The 17,765-nt window shown below is 44.0% G+C and overlaps 2 protein-coding genes across 6 annotated transcripts in view; one reads left to right on the top strand and one right to left on the bottom strand.

Moving 5' to 3' along the window:
• The first annotated feature begins 10,627 nt into the window (after window positions 1–10,627).
• Window positions 10,628–13,662, top strand: RPS6 (ribosomal protein S6). The gene is made up of 6 exons (XM_084794666.1): window positions 10,628–10,769; window positions 11,249–11,380; window positions 11,766–11,976; window positions 12,219–12,365; window positions 13,276–13,433; window positions 13,530–13,662. The coding sequence occupies exons 1-6, from the start codon at window positions 10,764–10,766 to the stop codon at window positions 13,623–13,625; spliced, it is 750 nt and encodes a 249-aa protein (XP_084650792.1). The 5' UTR covers window positions 10,628–10,763; the 3' UTR covers window positions 13,626–13,662.
• A 2,174-nt stretch (window positions 13,663–15,836) lies between these two features.
• DENND4C (DENN domain containing 4C) overlaps window positions 15,837–17,765 on the bottom strand; it is a 104,691-nt gene continuing 102,762 nt past the window's right edge. For all 5 annotated transcript variants that reach the window (XM_084794643.1, XM_084794640.1, XM_084794641.1 and 2 more), the window contains one exon: window positions 15,837–17,645. In XM_084794643.1, coding sequence (XP_084650769.1) covers window positions 17,509–17,645 — 137 coding nt within the window. In that variant the 3' untranslated portion in view covers window positions 15,837–17,508. The remainder of the gene's footprint in view (window positions 17,646–17,765) is intronic.

The raw sequence follows: 17,765 nt of genomic DNA, 5'->3' as shown, positions 1-17,765 counted from the left end.
GTAACAAAAGACGGACACAAATGTGAGAAAATACTATCTACTGCAAATTTGAGGTGTGAGAGTGAGACTGGGGACTTGAAAACAGTGGGAAATATTGGACCAATAAACTCATGCTACCATTTTTTAAAAAAGATTTATTTATTTTTAGCTGGGTGTGATGGCACATGCCTTTATCCCAGCACTCAGGGAGGCAGAGGCAGGTGGATTTCTGTGAGTTCAAGGCCAGCCTGGTCTGCAAAACAGGACCAGGACAGCCAGGGCTGTTACATAGAGAAATCCTACTTCACAACAACAAAAAGATTTATTTAATTTTATTTCATGTGCATCAGGTATTTCACCTGCATGTATGTCTGTGTGAGGGTGCTGGATCTCCTGGAACTGGAGTTACGGACAGTTTTGAGCTGCCATGGAGGTACTGTGGATTGAACCCATGTCTTCTGAAATAGCAGCCAGTGCTCTTAATCACTGAGCCATCTCTCCAGCCCTTAAGATTTATTTTTTTAGCCAAGCGCACACCTGTTATCCCAGCGTCAGGAGAGTCAGAGACAGGAAGATTTCTATGAGTTTGAGGACAGCCTGGTCTACAAAGTGAGTCCAGGACAGCCAAGGCTACACAGAGAAACTCTGTCTTATTTTTATATGTATGTGTGTGTGCTCTTCATGAGTTTTCTGTGTACCATATGTCTATAGTAACCTAGAAAACCAGAAGGGTGTCAGATCATATAGGACTAGAGCAATCATAGATGGTTGTTAGCCACCATTTGGTGTTGACAAACAAACATGGGCCCTCTGCAAAAACAGTAAGTTCAAGGCCAGCTGGGTGAGCACAGTAAGTTCCAGGCCTACCAGGGCTACATAGAGAGACCATATATCAAAACAAAACAAAAACAAAAGGCAAGCAGTAAGTGCTCTTAGGTGCTGAGCCATCCCCTCTTGCCCACTATAACTTCTCTGGCCATTGTGACATGAAAGGCATGGGGCAGAAACACAGCCAGCATATTTGGGTGTGGTCAGCTGTTCATGGGAAAGCTGCAGACTAGACATAAGAATAAAGAATTAATGCAACCTTAGGGACTCTAGATCAGGGACACTTGGTGCTCCCCTCAAATGTGTAAATTTGAAGACATTTCAATCTAGAAATATTTGATGGTTCCCTAAATGGACTTAATAAAAACTTCCATTCACACAGAAAAGTTACTCATGTTAGCACAGTGAGGTTGGTCTCATCCTTATTTTTCAACTTCTTCCTTCCATGTGCTGGGGTTACAGTCATGTACCCCCACACCTGGCTGCACTCTTCTTCTTCTTCTTCTTCTTCTTCTTCTTCTTCTTCTTCTTCTTCTTCTTCTTCTTCTTCTTCTCTCTCTCTCTCTCTCTCTCTCTCTCTCTCTCTCTCTCTCTCTCTCTCTCTCTCTCACACACACACACACACAAATTTTCTTTTTGGAAAGATTATTTTAATATCTCTTGTAAACATGGCGTGGTGGTGAATGCCTTTTTCTTTTCTTTTTTTTAAAGATTTATTTATTTATTTATTACGTACAGTATTCTGCTTGCACATGTGCCAGAAGAGGGAAGCAGATCTCATTACAGATGGTTGTGAGCCACCATGTGGTGGCTTGGAATTGAACTCAGGACCTCTGGATGAGCAGTGGTCTTAATGACTGAACCATCTCTCCAGCCCAGTGGTGAATGCTCTGGAAGCAGAGATAGGAGATCTCTGAGTTCAAGGCTAGCCTGGTCTATAGGGCAGGTTCCAAGACAGCCAGGGCTGTGGAAAGAACCTATCTCCACTGCCCGCCCCAACAAAATTCTCTTGTAATAAGGGCCATCAGGTAAGGGAACTTGTCACCAAGCCTATGGCCTGAATTCAATCTGCAGAACCTACATAGTGGAAGGAGAGAATCAGTGCCCGCCTTGTCCTCTGACCTCCACATATGCACTACGTCACTTGCATGTTCACTCACATTCACTCACTCAGACAATAACCGGACATATTTATTTGGTTTTTTGTTTTGTTTTGTTTTTGTTTGTTTGTTTGTTTGTTTTTTCAAGACAGGTTTCTCTGTATAGCCTTAGCTATCCTGTGCTCACTTTGTAGACCAGGCTGGCCTTGAATTCCCAGTGATTCATCTGCCTCTGCCTCCCAAGTGCTGGGATTGAAGGTATGTGCCACCACACCCAGCTTTTTGAACATATTTATTTTGCTCCATGAGATCCAAATTCATCATCTGCCTCCAAGAGTAATACACACATGACACATGATGCTCACACCGCTATATACACATGTGCATAAATAAAAATAAATCTTAGCCGGGCAGTGGTGGTGCACGCCTTTAATCCCAGCATTTGGGAGGCAGAGGCAGGTGGATCCCTCTGAGTTCAAGGCCAGCCTGGTCTACACCCAGAGAAACCCTGTCTTGAAAAAAACAAAAACAAAAACAAAAATCTGTTGTAAGATATGTATACCACTGAAAATTTTCCTCGGTTTGAAATTTAAATTTCCATATTTTTCCCATTTTGAAGGATAATTCAGCTATGTACAGAAATGTAGGCATATAAGCTTTTCTTTCAATAATTTAAGTGCTGAAGCTATGTGTGCATGTGGTGTGTGACAGGGTGAGCACGTGCACATGTGTGAGTGCGTGCATCCGTGTTTGTGTGTGTATGTGTGTGTTAGAACATTTGCCTAGCATGTATTAGGTCCTGTGCTCAATTTCTACCAGCACAGATAACTAATACTGTAAAACATCCTCCACAAAAATGGACAGGGGTGGGGTGTGGTAGGGTGGCAGAGTGCTTGCCAAACATGCATAGATTCAATCCCCAGAACTACACAGACTGAGCCTGGTGTCTCACTCCTGTGTTCTCAGCATTCTAGAGGCAGGAGGGTCAGACATTCAAGGTCATCTCCAGCTAAGTAGCAAGTTCAAGATCAACCTGGGCTATACAAGAACTGCTTCAAAAGCAAACAAGCAGAGAGAAAAAGAAAAGTTAAGAATTGCTTTCTTGCTTTTAAGAGCAATACCTATGTAATTTGGGGGAGGTATTTCGAGACAGGGTTTCTCTGTGTAGCCTTGGCTGTCTTGGACTCACTTTGTAGACCAGGTTGGCCTTGGAACTCACAGAGATCAGCCTGCCTCTGCCTCCCAGAGTAATGGGATTACAGGTCTGTGCCACTGAGCCCAGCAACCTATATAATTAATTCCTTCATATATTAGGTTACTTTAGAAAATTCTTGTAAATGGGGGCAAGGGGGCTGGTAGTGATACTTTGAGTTCAACACCAGCCCGATCTACAAAGTGAGTCCAGGACAGTCAAGGCTACACAGAGAAACTCTGTCTTGAAAAACCAAAATAAGAAAATTCTTGTAAAATTTTTGTTTTCTGTGTGGTTCATGACATGTGCATATGCAATTACATATGCTTATATGCATACCTGTGCAGACCAGAGGCCAACTGAGGTGACTTCCTCTAGCGCTCCCCACCTGAAGCTCATCTACTGGCCGTACTGAGAGTTCCAGGGTCCTCTCACCTCAGTTTCGTGGCACTGGAATTCCAGGCATGTGCTATCACACCTGGCTTTTTAGGTAGGTTCTAGGAATTTGAACCCAGGTCCTCATGCCCAGGGGCTAAAGCTGTTTCACTTTGTCTTTGGTTGTTGGCAGTTAGTTTTGAGATTAGGTCTCACATGTATGGATGACTAGCCAGGACCAGGCTGTAGACCAAGCTCACAGAGAGCCATCTGCTGTTGTACCGGAGTTAAACGCGTGCATCACCCTGCCCAGCAAAGTTGTTATTTTTATTGTGGTCCAAGTTATCAGTTTTTCCTTTTATGCTTTTGGTACTATTCTAGCCCTCAAAGATTTTCTTCCTGGTTGTTTTCTAAAAAAATATTTATAGTTTACATCACATTACATTTGCTATGGAAGTGAGTCAACATAATTTGTATATTAGGTGAAGGTTCTTTTATAATTAATTAATTTGTCTTCTAACTAATTAATTAGTTAATTGTCTTAGTCAGTGTTCTGTTGCTGTAAAGAAACACCATGACCACAGCAACTCTTATAAAAGAAAGTATTTCACTGGGGCTGGCTTACAGTTTCAGAGGTTTGGTCCATTATATCCGGGCAGGATGCATGCAGGCACACAGAGACGTGGTGCTGGAGAAGAAGCTGAGAGTGCTACATCTGGACTCAAATGTATGAGCCCATGGGGCCATTCTTTTTTAAACCACCACACTTGTCCTTTTTTTTTTTTTTTTTTTAAAGATAGTATCTCATGTAGCAAGTCTAGCCTCAACATTACTATGTTGCTAAGCCTAGCCTTGAACTCCCAGCCCTCCCAGTGCTGGGATTTGAGGTGTGCGTTACCACATCTTCCAGTTCTGCATCATCTGTGTCTCTACAGAACTGCTTTGGTGATGCTGAACACTGGGTGGGCATGTTTGTGTGGGTCTGTCTCTAGGTGACCTGTGCACTTGACCTTCTACTAGAAGCAAACAGATTTGATCACTGAGGTTGTAAGTTCTCAGTTGTATTGGCGGCTGCTTCTGCTTTTTCTCTTGAAAATAAAATTTTTTCATGCCAGGCATAGTGGCACAAGCCTTTAATCCCAGCACTCAGGGGGCAGAGGCAGGTGGGTGTGTATGAGTTCCAGGCCAGCTTGGTCTACATAGTGAGTTCTAGGCCAGCCAAATCTACATAATAAGATCATGTTTAAAAAAAAAAGTAAAATATTTTAAACTATTGTAGCGATTTCCATATAAAATTTGGAACTATGTTGTTTACATCTATTTAAAAAAATTCTCCCTGGGTGTGGTGGCACATGCCTGCAATTGCAGCACTCATGACGCAGAGGCAGGCAGATTTCTGTGAGTTTGAGGCCAGCCTGGCCTACAAAGTGACTCTGGGACAGCCAAGGGCTACACAGAGAAGTTCTGTCTAGAATGAATAAATAAATACATAAATAAATAAATAAATAAATAAAATTTAAAAAGCTATTGTGACTGGAATATTTTTCTTAAAATTTTCTTGGCAAGTTTGTTATTGATATATAGAAAAGCCCTGATTTTTGTAGGTTGATTTACCATCCTGCTACTGAAATAGAGCAATTATTTTACATCTTTGTTATAAAGGAGAGGAGAGGGTTTCCCTGAGAAATGTAGCAAGATGAAGTTGTTTAGTCAGGATGGAACTTCTACAGATAGAAGGTTCCTCCCTATAGCTTTAGGCTAGTGGGTGACAGGGGAATAATCTCAACACTTCGGTTATTTCCTGCTTTTGCTGTATTTAGTTTACTTTGAAATTTCTCCGTTCTACGCCTGCCTGCCTCCATCCCTCTTGTCATTGCTTCTGTCCTCTCCAGTTCTGGGATCAAACCCTGGGTCCCATGCAGTTTTCTATTCAGCTTCAGCCCTAGTCCCCAGCTTACACCCCACCCCCACCTTTTGCATTTTAAATTTCAAGACAAGGTCTTTCTCTTAAATTACTCAGGCTGTCCTAGAACTTACTCCATAGCTGAAGTCAGCCTCGAACTTGTGATCTTCCTGCTCCAGCCTTCCCTGTACTGAGACTACAGGCTTCCACTATCTGGAGCCTCTTGTTTCATTAGAGAAGACATTGCTTGAAAGCAAAGATCAGTACTTTCTATCTGTATTTCTGACCTCTGGCCTAGATCAGAGTGGAGCAGGTGCATAGCACATGCCCCTGGAATGATGCTGAGAACTCTTCCTCAGGGCGGTCCAGCATCTTTGAACAAATTCACAACAGTTGCTCGGCACCAGGTTCAAGCCTCCATCTCTTCTCTGCAGCAAGTTCAACCTGGGTTTGGAACCTTAAGCAAAGATCCTAGAGGCTGGTAAACTTTCTAGATAGAACAATCTTGAAAAGTTGAGGACAAACTTGCACACATAGTAAATATTTGCAGACTTTCTCTTGCCATTACTTTTCTAAGAATATAACTACTATTCACGTAGCATTTGTACTGTATTAGGCGGTACACAGGAAGTCGGATATGTGCAGGACTCAATGCTATCTTACATAAGGAACTGGAACAGCCATGGACTTTGGCACCCACAGGTGTTCATGAAAGCAACTCAGAGAAATGGAGAGACCAAGGCCCCAAACTTGCTATGAGGTTAACCCTGACCTTACACTCCTGATCTTCCTGCCTCATCTCCTAAGTGCTACAGAGATGGCAGATGGGTAGCATCAAGACAGACATATGATACTCATTTTTAAAACGTCAAGCCAGCTGCTAAGTAGAACAGCACACATTTAGGATTTATGCCATGGCTTTCTTTATAACCACAGTCAGAAACCCTTACCCCTTTGCCCTTCTAACATAAATCCAGGAGTTTGTGAGATATTACTTTCTGGAACAAATATTCTAGATGTGTGGTGTTGTCCATCTGCCCCAGATCTAGAGTCAGTAAAATCTGCTAGAGAATGTTTGGTTTTCTGGATAAATCACAGAATTTAGAAACCAAGATCTGGGGGATAGGTGTGCATCCAAGTTCCAGATCCTACATAACCACCAAGCAGCACATAAGTCAAAGCACATCTGAGTGCGCACGAGCACAGCGCACCCAGCTCCAGACTCTGCCCACATTCCCCCTCCCCCTCCCCTCCTTCCCCCTCTTCAGTTTCTTGAGACAGGGTTATCTCTACACAGCCCTGTCTGACCTGGAACACACTCTGTAGACCAGGCTGGCCTCACACTCACACACACCTGCCTGCCTCTGCCTTCAGCGTGCTAAGATTAAAGGTGTGCACTACTTTGTTTGAAAGCAGGGTCTCCCTGTGTGCCCCATATTCCCACTCTAGATAAATAATGTGGTGTGTGTGTGTGTGTGTGTGTGTGTGTGTGTGTGTGTGTGTGTGTTGTGTCTTGCTAGGTTGTGAAGGCTGGCCTGGAATTTGTGACTCTTCCCCCCCCCCCCCAGCTTCCTGAGTGTTAGTATTACAAGCCCCATTCTAGGAATATTACACAATTATGGTAATCAAGGCAATGCGAACTGGCACTGGCCAGACATACAAACCAAAGAAACGGGTCAAGTATGCAGATAACTCATACCATGAGTGCCAGAGCTGTGAGACAGAGCTCCCATCACACGTGGTGATGGAATAACTTGATTCCTACATCCAAAAGAATGAGGCTGGCTGGGGGTGGTGGCATAACCCTGCAATCCCAGCAGAGACAGGCAGATCTCCAGGCCAGCCAAGGCTACACAGAGAAGCCTTTCTGGGAGTGGGGGAAAGAGGCTGATTTCACCTCTGGAGAGACACATTAGGATAACCACTGCACAGGTTTCAATGGCATGTGACTTGTAGTTGTAGCTTCTTGGCAGTCTGGGGTTAGGAGGACTGTTCAAGTAAGGAGGCTAAGAAGTCACCCTGGGCAACACAGTTTGACTTGGTTGAAACAAACAAACAAAACTCAAAGTGGACCAATGACCTAATGCAAGAACTGAAATAACAGGGATGGATCTTGAAGAACAGACTAGTGGTGGCAGAGGTCTCCCCTTAAGAGGTCGAGGCATGAGGGTCAGGAGTCAACCTCAGCAACCAGATTGAGTTTGACATCAGCCTGGACTACAGACTGAAAGCCTGTGTCCAGAAAACACCCCAATATCACATACAAGCTCCCCCTCTCCCAATCATTTGTTTGTCTGTTGTTTGCTTGTCTACTTGAGACAGGTTCTCACTATGTATTCCTGCCTGTCCTGGAATTTACCATGTAGTCCAAGCTGGCAAGAACTTGTGGCAATCATCCTGTCCCTGCTTCCATAGTGCTGGGGCTAGAGGTGTGCATCACAATGACAGGCCTAACAATGCAACATGTAAAATTAGGTAACAGGGGCTGGAGGGATGGCTCAGTGGTTAAGAACAGTAGCTGTTCTTCCAGAGACCAGCATTTAATTCCCATCACCTTCATGGCAGTTGACAGCCAGGGGATCAGACACCTTCTGATGTCTGAGGGCTCAAGGCATCCATGATGATGATGATGATGATGATGATGATGATGATGATAATAATAATAATAACAACAACAACAACAAAATAAAATCTTTATATATAAATTTTGCAGAACTGTCCATTGGTAAAGCCATTGCATAAGATACTGAAATTCGTGCTGGCCATGGTGCATTTAATCCCAGCACTCGGGAAGCAGAGGCAGATGGACTGGCGTGAGTTCGAGGCCAGCCTGGTCTACAAAGTGAGTCCAGGACAGCCAGGGTGACACAGAGAAACCCTGCTTGCGGGGGGGTGGGGGTGGGGTGGGGGGTGGGGTGGGGGTGGGAAGACACTGAAATTCTTCAAAAGTTGAAAACAGACCTATTAGCCAGGTGCAGTGGTGCATGCCTGTAATCTCAGCACTCAGAGAGCACAGGCAGGCAGATCTCTGTGAGTTTGAGGACGGCATAATTTACAAAGCAAGTCAAGGATAGCCAAGGTATCACAGAGAAACCCTGTCTCAAACAAGCAAAACAAGAAACAAACTGTTTTTCGAGACAGAGTCTGTGTTAGCCTTGCCTGTCCTGGACTCGCTTTGTAGACCAGGCTGGCCTCAAACTCACAGCGATCCACTCGCCTCTGCCTCCCGAGTGCTGGGATTAAAGGCGTGCCCCACCATGCCCAGCTGGCCTTTAATCCCAGCAGTGGGGGACAGAGGCAAGTGAGTCTCTAGGTTGTCCAGGCCAGTCTACATACTGGATTCTAGGTCAATGAGGGATACACAGCTAGACCCTTAAAAATAGATGTTATGTTACAATACATTGTTAATGGAGTTGCCTGCTTATCCCAGGAATGTTTTAGAGGACTGATCAAAATATGTAGTTTACCCCTTCCCTGCATCTTTTGGTACAACTAGGAACTACAAAAATAAGCCGGGCGTGGTAGTGCACACCTTTAATCCCAGCACTCGCAGGTGGATCGATGTGAGTTCAAGGCCAGCCTGGTCTACAAAGTGAGTCCAGGACAGCCACAGCCACACAGAGAAACCCTGTCTCGAAAAACCAAAAATAAAATAAAAAAAAATAAAAATAAAAGAATAAATAAAAAATAAATAAAAATAAAAAAACCAAAAACCTACAGAACACATTTTAATTTTTTTTTTCAAGACAGTGCTTCTCTGTGTAGCTCTGGCTGGCTGTCCTGGACTAGCACTGTAGACCAGGCTGGCCTTGAACTCACAGAGATCTGCCTGCTTCTGCCTCCCGAGCTGGGATTAAAGGTGTGCTCCACCACCATTTGGCCTGAACACATTCTTATTTTGTGTCATGTACTTAGCTGCATCTTGAATATGCTTGAACTAAGAGCTTGAGCTCTGAATGAATGTATCATCTAGTACAGGGGCAGACCATTCAATCATTTATGTGTAATGAACAATTAACATAAAATCAGTGCTACACCAGAGGAAGAAGAGAGCCTATTTTAGGCACTATGGTTTAGGAACGTTTCCGAGGTGATTAATCGATTTACATGACATTAGCTAGTGACTCTTAGGTGTTGAAGAGCTGCTTGGTGGCTCATGCCTCTAAGTCCATCCTGGCACTAGAAAGGCAGTAGCAGGATAGAGTTTGAGGCCAGCTAGCCCTGTGACAGTGGCCCACGCCTTTAATCCCAGGGGTTGAGAGGCAGAGGCAGGCGGATCTCTGAGTTCCAGGCCAGCCTGGTCTACAGGGTGAGTTCCAGGACACCCAGGACTACAAAGAGAAACCCTGTCTCTAAAAACTAGGGAAGAACAAAAAAAGTTGGAGGCTAGTATGGTGTACATAGGAAATTTCAGGACAGCCAGGGCTATACAAAGACACTTTGTCTCAAGAACAAAAAATCAGTTTGAACAGAACAGTATGTAACTGAAATAAACACCAGAAGCACAGAAGTGGTGTTAATTTGTATCTTGAAAAAGAGCTGAAGCCAGGGGGCGGCGGCGCTCTGGGGTCTGGTCCCGCACTCGTGGAGGCAGAGGCAGAAGGATCTCTGCGAGTTCGAGGCCAGCCTGGTCTACAAAGCGAGTTCAGGACAGCCAAGGCTACACAGAGAAACCCTGTCTCGGAAAAACAAACCAACAACAAAAAGAAAGGAAGAGAAAAAGGAAACAAGAGTTGAGGTGACAGGGGGCTCTAGGTTCAATCTCCAATCACCGCCCCCCACCCCGCGCACACCCCCCATGCAAAAGAGGAAAAGACGGCAGAAGAGAAAGCAGAAAGCGTCCGAGGCATCTGATGGTTGTCTGTGCTAGGTAAAACCTAACTGCTTGGCTTCTGCGGTGCGGCCAATACAGGAGTCGCTCTGATGGACGCAGACCAAGTGTGGCTTTCAGGGTTTCTTGATGTCAGTCGCTGGACTGGGACAAGATTCTGAACCGGAAATCTTTCTCGGAGATGAAGGATAGCCCAGCCCGACCGAAAATTCTCGAAACCAGGGTCGGAAACCGAGATTCGGCTTCTCAGAGGACCAGACACTCTAGGCTGACACGGAAAAGGTTAACTAGGAAGCGGCTAACCCTCACGGTAAATGACCAATCCAGACACCCCGTCACCAGGAAGACGCAGGATGCTAAAGAAAGACGATATCACGAACGTACCTCTAGGTATTCTAGAATCCCACCCCCGGAAGTACCGCCCCCTCCCGGGCTCACTTCCGCCGTTTCCAGCACAGGCGAGTCTCGCGAGAGTCGAGAGCGCTATGTGACCTGGGCTAAGCGGAAGTCAGGCCTCTTTTTCGTGGCGCCTCCTAGGCGGTCGGCTGTGTCAAGATGAAGGTAGGGAGCGGCGGCCGGGGTTGAGAGAGGCGGTTGGAGTCCCAGAGAGCAGCATGGCCCCGGCGTCGGGCGTTTGCAAGCCCGGCACTAGTAGGCGAGGGCTCTGAGGCAGGAGGACGCTCGCTCTGCTGGGCTCGGGGCCCCTGGGAGGGCGGATGGCGGCCGATGGCGGAGTTGGAGTGGCGGACGTAGCGCAATGGCGGCGCCCGGCCCGGCACATGCGGACCTGCGGCCGAGCCTGTGCCGTGCCGACCCGGCTCTGCGGCCCGAGATCTGGCGTCCTCGGCGCATTCCGCAGAGCTGGAGGGAAACCTGCCCCGTTAACGTGGTCCATACCCATGTTCAGTTTTGCAGGGCGTGAGGATCCCGTGCCTTGAATTTTCTGCTGTGTCTGGGAGCTGCACCAGACGTTCTGCGACTGAATTATGTCGTTTCCTAAGGTTTTTCTTTCTCCTCCCCTCTCTCCCTTAAACTCCTAGCTGAATATCTCCTTCCCTGCCACCGGCTGTCAGAAACTCATTGAAGTGGACGATGAGCGCAAGCTTCGAACGTTCTATGAGAAGCGCATGGCCACGGAAGTAGCTGCTGATGCTCTGGGTGAAGAATGGAAGGTAGAGTCGCTGCTCGCGGTCGCTTAAGTTGCGTTAATAGGGTCGGTTTGTGGACTTGAGGTCCAAACAGCAGGGGTTGGCGGGGGAGGCGCCAAGAGGAGTTGCTGCTTGGATCACAGTTCTGGTCACGCTTGTTGTAATTCAGGGTCTTAAAAGACCTTCATGTTCGTTGTAAAACCTGGTGGTGAGGAGTGTAAGAAAAGGAGAATTTCCTTAGTAGACTTGGAAATGAAGATAAAACGTGAGAAGTTGAAACTGGTCTCAGTTACTCTTCACTAGTGAGGCTAAGCGCGCGCGCGCGCGTGTGTGTGTGTGTGTGTATACACATATATGTATTATAGATTGGAACAGAACTAGTAAATGTACTATTTTGTGTCCGACGCAGGGTTACGTGGTCCGGATCAGCGGTGGGAACGACAAACAAGGCTTTCCCATGAAGCAGGGCGTTTTGACCCACGGTAGAGTGCGCCTGCTCTTGAGTAAGGGGCATTCTTGTTATAGACCAAGGAGAACTGGAGAGAGGAAGCGCAAGTCTGTTCGCGGATGCATTGTGGATGCCAACCTGAGTGTTCTCAACTTGGTCATTGTGAAAAAAGGTAACGCTTTTGTTATTTTGTTGAAATTTGGTTGCCCTGGAACCAGATCCCTCCTCTGCCTCCTGGGCTTTGGGAGTAAAGGCTTTCACCAGCACCTCAGCCCAAATAGTTTTTGGCTGGGATTGTCTACTTGGTGATCAATAAACTGGTTTCCTAACTAGTACAATTGTGGACTGCCAATTAAATGTTGCTTTATGAGGATGGTAAGAATTGAATGTCTTTGTTCTGATTGTTTCTCTAAGGAGAGAAAGATATTCCTGGACTGACAGACACTACTGTGCCTCGCCGGCTGGGACCTAAAAGAGCTAGCAGAATCCGAAAGCTCTTCAATCTCTCTAAAGAAGATGATGTCCGCCAATATGTTGTCAGAAAGCCCTTAAACAAGGAAGGTAAGAGATTCAGGGGCATTTTGTGCTGTTGCAGCAACATTCCTTGCCTGGAGGCTGACTTACCAGGCAATTAAGGTCATGGCTTTGAGGTTAGTAACATGGATTAGAAAATGAGATTTTAAAAGGATTCTCATTTTAATACACTTGAAAAAATTTAATAGCATTTTGTGTATGTGGGGGTGTCAAAGGACATTTTTACAGGAGACTATGCTCATTTATGTTTTGGGGAGATCAGGTTCAAACTTAGTGGTGCTTTGGACTATAGAAATGCTTCCTCTACTGATGAATGACTGGTATTTTTCATCTTTGGGATATGTATTGTGAAAATCAGGAGAAAGGTTTTATCATTTATAAGGGAACTGTTTGGGATTTGGGGGTGTAAATAATTGTTAGGCAGCATGCTAGTTAGTGAAGGTCTGCAGCATCAGCGACAGGATGTTAGTGTTTCTGTAGAAAGTGTAGCATTTGCATTAAATACAAAGAACCCAGGATACAATGTATTACAAGTGTTGTACTAGAGAAAGTGTGTAACTTAGTCTGTAAAAGGTTTAAAAGTGAGTCAGGCTTGGTGGTATGTGCCTGAAATCCCAGCGCTCAGGAGGCAGAAGCAGGTGGATCTCTGAGTTTGAGGCCAGCCTGGTCTACAAAGAGTCCAGCACAAACAAAAAGCTAATAGTAACTTAACCCTAGACAATACTAAGTAGTCAGAATCTATCTGCAAATAGTCAAGCAGAAATGGGAGATTGAAAGTATATGAGATTATAACGAGGACCACAAGCCAGAGTAACACATGTAAAAGTATTTTGAGTACATCACTGATGTTGGGACTGTTAGTAAGAATTGTGTCATACTCCTGGGCCTATCCATCTAACAAGGATAGTGAGACATGATCACTTATTTGGAATTTTAGGTAAGAAGCCCAGGACTAAAGCACCCAAGATTCAGCGTCTTGTCACTCCCCGTGTCCTGCAACACAAACGCCGACGCATAGCTCTGAAGAAACAGCGTACTAAGAAAAACAAGGAGGAGGCTGCAGAATACGCTAAACTTTTGGCTAAGAGAATGAAAGTAAGATGGTTTAACAAGAATGCAAGAACGCCATTGCATTTGCATTTTAAACCCACATAAAGCCTTAACTGTTTTTTTTTTTTTAATTTTCTTTAGGAAGCCAAAGAAAAACGCCAGGAACAGATTGCGAAGAGACGTAGGCTGTCCTCGCTGAGAGCTTCTACTTCTAAGTCTGAGTCCAGTCAAAAATAAGTCTTTAAGAGTAACAAATAAATGATCATGCCTTGAATCTCCTTTATTGGCTTTTTATTGATAGTATAACTAGATAAATGGAGGGAAAGAAGTCAGTCATAGAAATTGGAATACATATTCTGGACTGCTAGAATATAAGCAAAGTGTTTTCTTTTAAAATTAGATGCTTTTAGTCCCTGCCCCATTTAGAAGTCATAAAACTGGATTTTTTAGAAGTGTATAGAAGAGACTAAACAAGTTTAAAGGGGTGTTAGGATTTGAGGCTAGGTAACCGGTTCGAATTGTAAGACCAATGCCACAAAATACCACCCTTTGCTAAACATAAGTTGGCTCACTGCATTGGTAATTCAGCCATTCTGTCTGAAGTCATGTGCCAAGACGTAGTGCAGGCTGCTGAAGACAATATTAAGTACAGCTTAATGCTCATACACAAAGCGCATTCTGCCTGTGTGCACTGGAACTAAATCATCTCTGTAGCACTTGGTCTACAACTTTACATCTTGACCTGCTTGTGGCAGTTGTTCCATCCTGTTCTCGGGCTGGAGCTAGTCACCATAGCTCTTGTCCAGGCGTCGTCTTTAGAGGACAGTGGTCCTATGGTTTTTGAAGTCTTAAGTAGTCTGGGCTGGCCTGAAGTCAAAAGTTCTGCTTCAGCCTTAGTACTGGGATTAGAGGGGCTAACATGCTCAACTTTGACTTTTAAGGATTTTCCTAAGGCAGCCTGATTGTCCAGTCAACTATGTAGACTAAGCTAGTCTCCGCCTCTCACCATGACTGGAAGGAGCAGGGCCTTGAACTCAGCAGTCCCCCTGCCTGTCTGCCAAGTGCTAGGATTAAAGGTGTGAGCCACCACACCCGGTGAGAAGCAGAATTTTCAGGTACGGTATCTTAAATTCAGAGTAAGCCACTCGCTCTTTGCCTAGGAAAGTTTAAAGTAAGGCCCAAAAGTAGTACAAAGACCCAGATTCTACATAGAAAGCTTCAACCTCTGCTGCTGAACGGAAAGCAAAAAGGGATACTTCCTTGAGGTAAGTTCTTATGTGGTGAATTGTACAGAACACCCTGCCGCCTTTTGTTTATTTTTCGAGACGGTTTCTTTGTAGCCTTGGCTGTCCTGGACTCACTTTGTAGACCAGGCTGGCCTTGAACTCAGAGTGATCCTGCTTCTGCCTCCCTGGTTTCTAATTGTAAGGATGCAGTAACAACCTCATGGTTTGCTCGTTCATGATCAGATTTCATACTTGATCCATAGTAGGACCTTAAACTAGGTACATGACAACAGACTGTATGCCAGTGGGGCTGGGGAGGCAGCTCAAAGGTTAAGCTCCATCTGCTCTTCCAAAATCCTTGAGTTCAGTTTCCAGCAACTGGCTCAGCCATCTATAATGAGATCTGGCTCTTCTTCTGGCATGCAGGCAGAATGTTGTATAAATAATATTTTAAAAAGATACCAGGACTTCTTTTTTTTTTTTTTTTTTTTTTTTTTTTTTTTGTCTTTTTTGAGACAGGGTTTCTCTGTGTAGCCTTGGCTGTCCTGGACTCCCTTTGTAGACCAGGCTGGCCTCGAACTCACAGCGATCCGCCTGCCTCTGCCTCCCGAGTGCTGGGACTAAAGGCGTGCGCCACCACGCCCGGCTGATACCAGGACTTCTTAAGTGTCCTATAGCCCAGGCCGGCATCAAACTCAAGATCCTCAACTCTCAAATCCTAGGTTTGTAGTTGTAAACCATTAAGCCTAGACTGTCCTATAAATATGATTGGTACTTCTCTGTAAGGGCACTGGAGAAAGCAGGGTGTGCTGCTGCACACTTTAATCCCAGAGGTAGGCGGGTATCTGAGTTCAAGACCAGCCTGGTCTATAAATCGAGTCCAGGACATCCAAGGCTACACAGAGAAACCCTGTCTCGAAAAACCAAAAAAACAAAACAAAAATATTGAACAAAGGGGGTGGAGAGATGGGTCACAGTGTATAAATAAGTCTAGATCAGCCTGATGCACAGAGCAAGCTCCAGGACAGCAGAGATGCACAGAACTGTCTTGAAAAGCAACATAAGATACTGGTTCCTATGAAGAGAAATGGTAGTAAAGACTGAAGTTTCTGAAAAAATCAAAAGGTATAACTTTATTTAAGCATGAAACGATCTCACAACCCCCCTCAAAAAAAGTCCTAAAGATTGTAGCAGCTTTAGAAATGCAACAGACAACACCAAGTTTGAGATTTTCCTTTTTATTCAACTTTAATTATATATATGTAAGATATTTTCAAAATTTGTTGGGCCAATAAATGCTAAGGTATAAGCTGTAAAAATAGGTATTTGAAACCATAAAAGATCAAATTTTGATGTAATAAAGGCTTTACAAAATTTCTGATAAAACTTTTCACTTAACACAAATTCAGATTAGAATTCGGGAAAGTCAAACTAAACATTGAAATGTTGGTACATAATTTTAAAAAGTTCCCACCACGTGGAAGTGATTCATGTTATTAATGTGTACCATACTGAGGTAAGTATGTGTCAGTTGGTTTAGTTATCTGCACCATTACTGTAGGTGCACACATAACCACTGTTTTCTAAACCACACAGCTAAGGCAAACTGCTGTTCTTAAATGGGTGTTTTAAACAAAACACACAATTTAGGTCAAGTTGGGGCATGTGAGGTCATGATTTTTCTTAAACCTACTGGCAATAAGCTTAATAAGCTTTAAGGTTTTAAGACTTAATTGATTCAACCTAAAAAAAAAGCCCAACCCAATATTTACAAATACACACTTATTCACAAGCATATAAATCAAAATATTGTACAAGAATAAAACTTTTATGTGCAGTGCAAATTCTCCATCCCACAGGTTTTATTTCTTTTTGTGGTACGAGGAACAGAACCTAGGGCCTCGTGTGTGCTAGGCAAGTGCTCTCCCACTGAGCTATATTCCCAGACCTTTCAACTTTTTGAGACAGGCTCACCAAAAATTGTTCAGGCTGTCCTTGAACTTGAGATGCTCCTGCCTCTGCTTCCCGTGAAACCAGGATTATAAAAAGTGATCAGGACCAACAAGTGGCCTGCCTGCATAAAGATTTCAGGGTCAAGAGACTATATCCATTAGGATTTTAAGAATATTCTGGAAAAATTTGTTAGGTTACAAAGTTTCATTTCATCTGTTGGGCTCCAATGAAAGCACTGCAGATTGACTTGGACAGGGACACCTGGATATCCAAAATACAACCTACTGCAAAAGGGAAGGAACACCTGGCTATCCAAAACAACCTACTAAGCAACATACTACATAATTTAGAGGTGAAGATATAAAATTTTAAGCCACAGGGAAGCAGTTAAGACTTAGATGTGTTTGGACTGCTGACTAGTGGTCATTTACTGAGAAATGAGGCCTTCAGAAAACTACTGCAACATGCAGTCTCAGTGTTTTAATAAATAGACACATACACATACCTACTACATAGCCCCACACATACAGTCATACACAGTTACCCTTACAATTGTAGTATTTCTTTTGTTTTTGGGTTAGGCAAATTTAATTTGCCATTCCCCAGCCAGACAGCATCAATAGAAGCAAATTATCTGGGAAGATAACAATTTCATTATTTCTGTCACACATACTGTGAAATACAAAAGTAGTTTCTGTTTGTTTTCAGCAGAGGCAGAGAAATAGGTCAAGAATTGAAAATCTTCAACATCAGTAAACCTCAGGGAATTGAGTGGTATTTTATATTATGAGATGATTCAGTATGAATTACAGTTCATTTGCATTTTATCCCCAAGAATTACTTCATTTCAGCTTTCACCAAGTAACCATCTGGGAAAACCAGAAAATTTCCAGACAGGATCTAGTCCCCTGGTATTCTACCAACATTTGCATAAATCTTATTTAAATGAGAGGCGCTCCAAAACACTTCCTGCACCACTCCATACTGACACTTGGTGGGGCATCGATTTTCTGTAACTTTTCAAGAATCTCTGAAGACAGACTTCTGTATGCGAGTCCATATTCATTGTCAAAAGCCTCTGAAAGACATTTTCAAAAACGCAGTTGTAATGTTAGTGTAACAAAAGCTATGTATCGGAAATCTTATACTGAGTCATGGAACATAAATTATATTACCTCGTAATTATTTAGTATGTTTT

Source organism: Acomys minous (genome assembly GCF_964271855.1).
Source record: "Acomys minous genome assembly, chromosome: 1".
NCBI lineage: Eukaryota > Metazoa > Chordata > Mammalia > Rodentia > Muridae > Acomys > Acomys minous.
The sequence above is the reverse complement of the archived record's forward strand: the minus strand, read 5'-3'. Positions and strand labels throughout refer to the sequence as shown.

What these genes read in the sequence shown, in the direction of transcription:
- RPS6 (XM_084794666.1), top strand. An exon ending in CTTGGTCATTGTGAAAAAAG is followed by an intron (nt 11,977 to 12,218) that starts GTAACGCTTTTG and finishes TGTTTCTCTAAG; the next exon opens with GAGAGAAAGATATTCCTGGA. An exon ending in AAAGCCCTTAAACAAGGAAG is followed by an intron (nt 12,366 to 13,275) that starts GTAAGAGATTCA and finishes TTGGAATTTTAG; the next exon opens with GTAAGAAGCCCAGGACTAAA.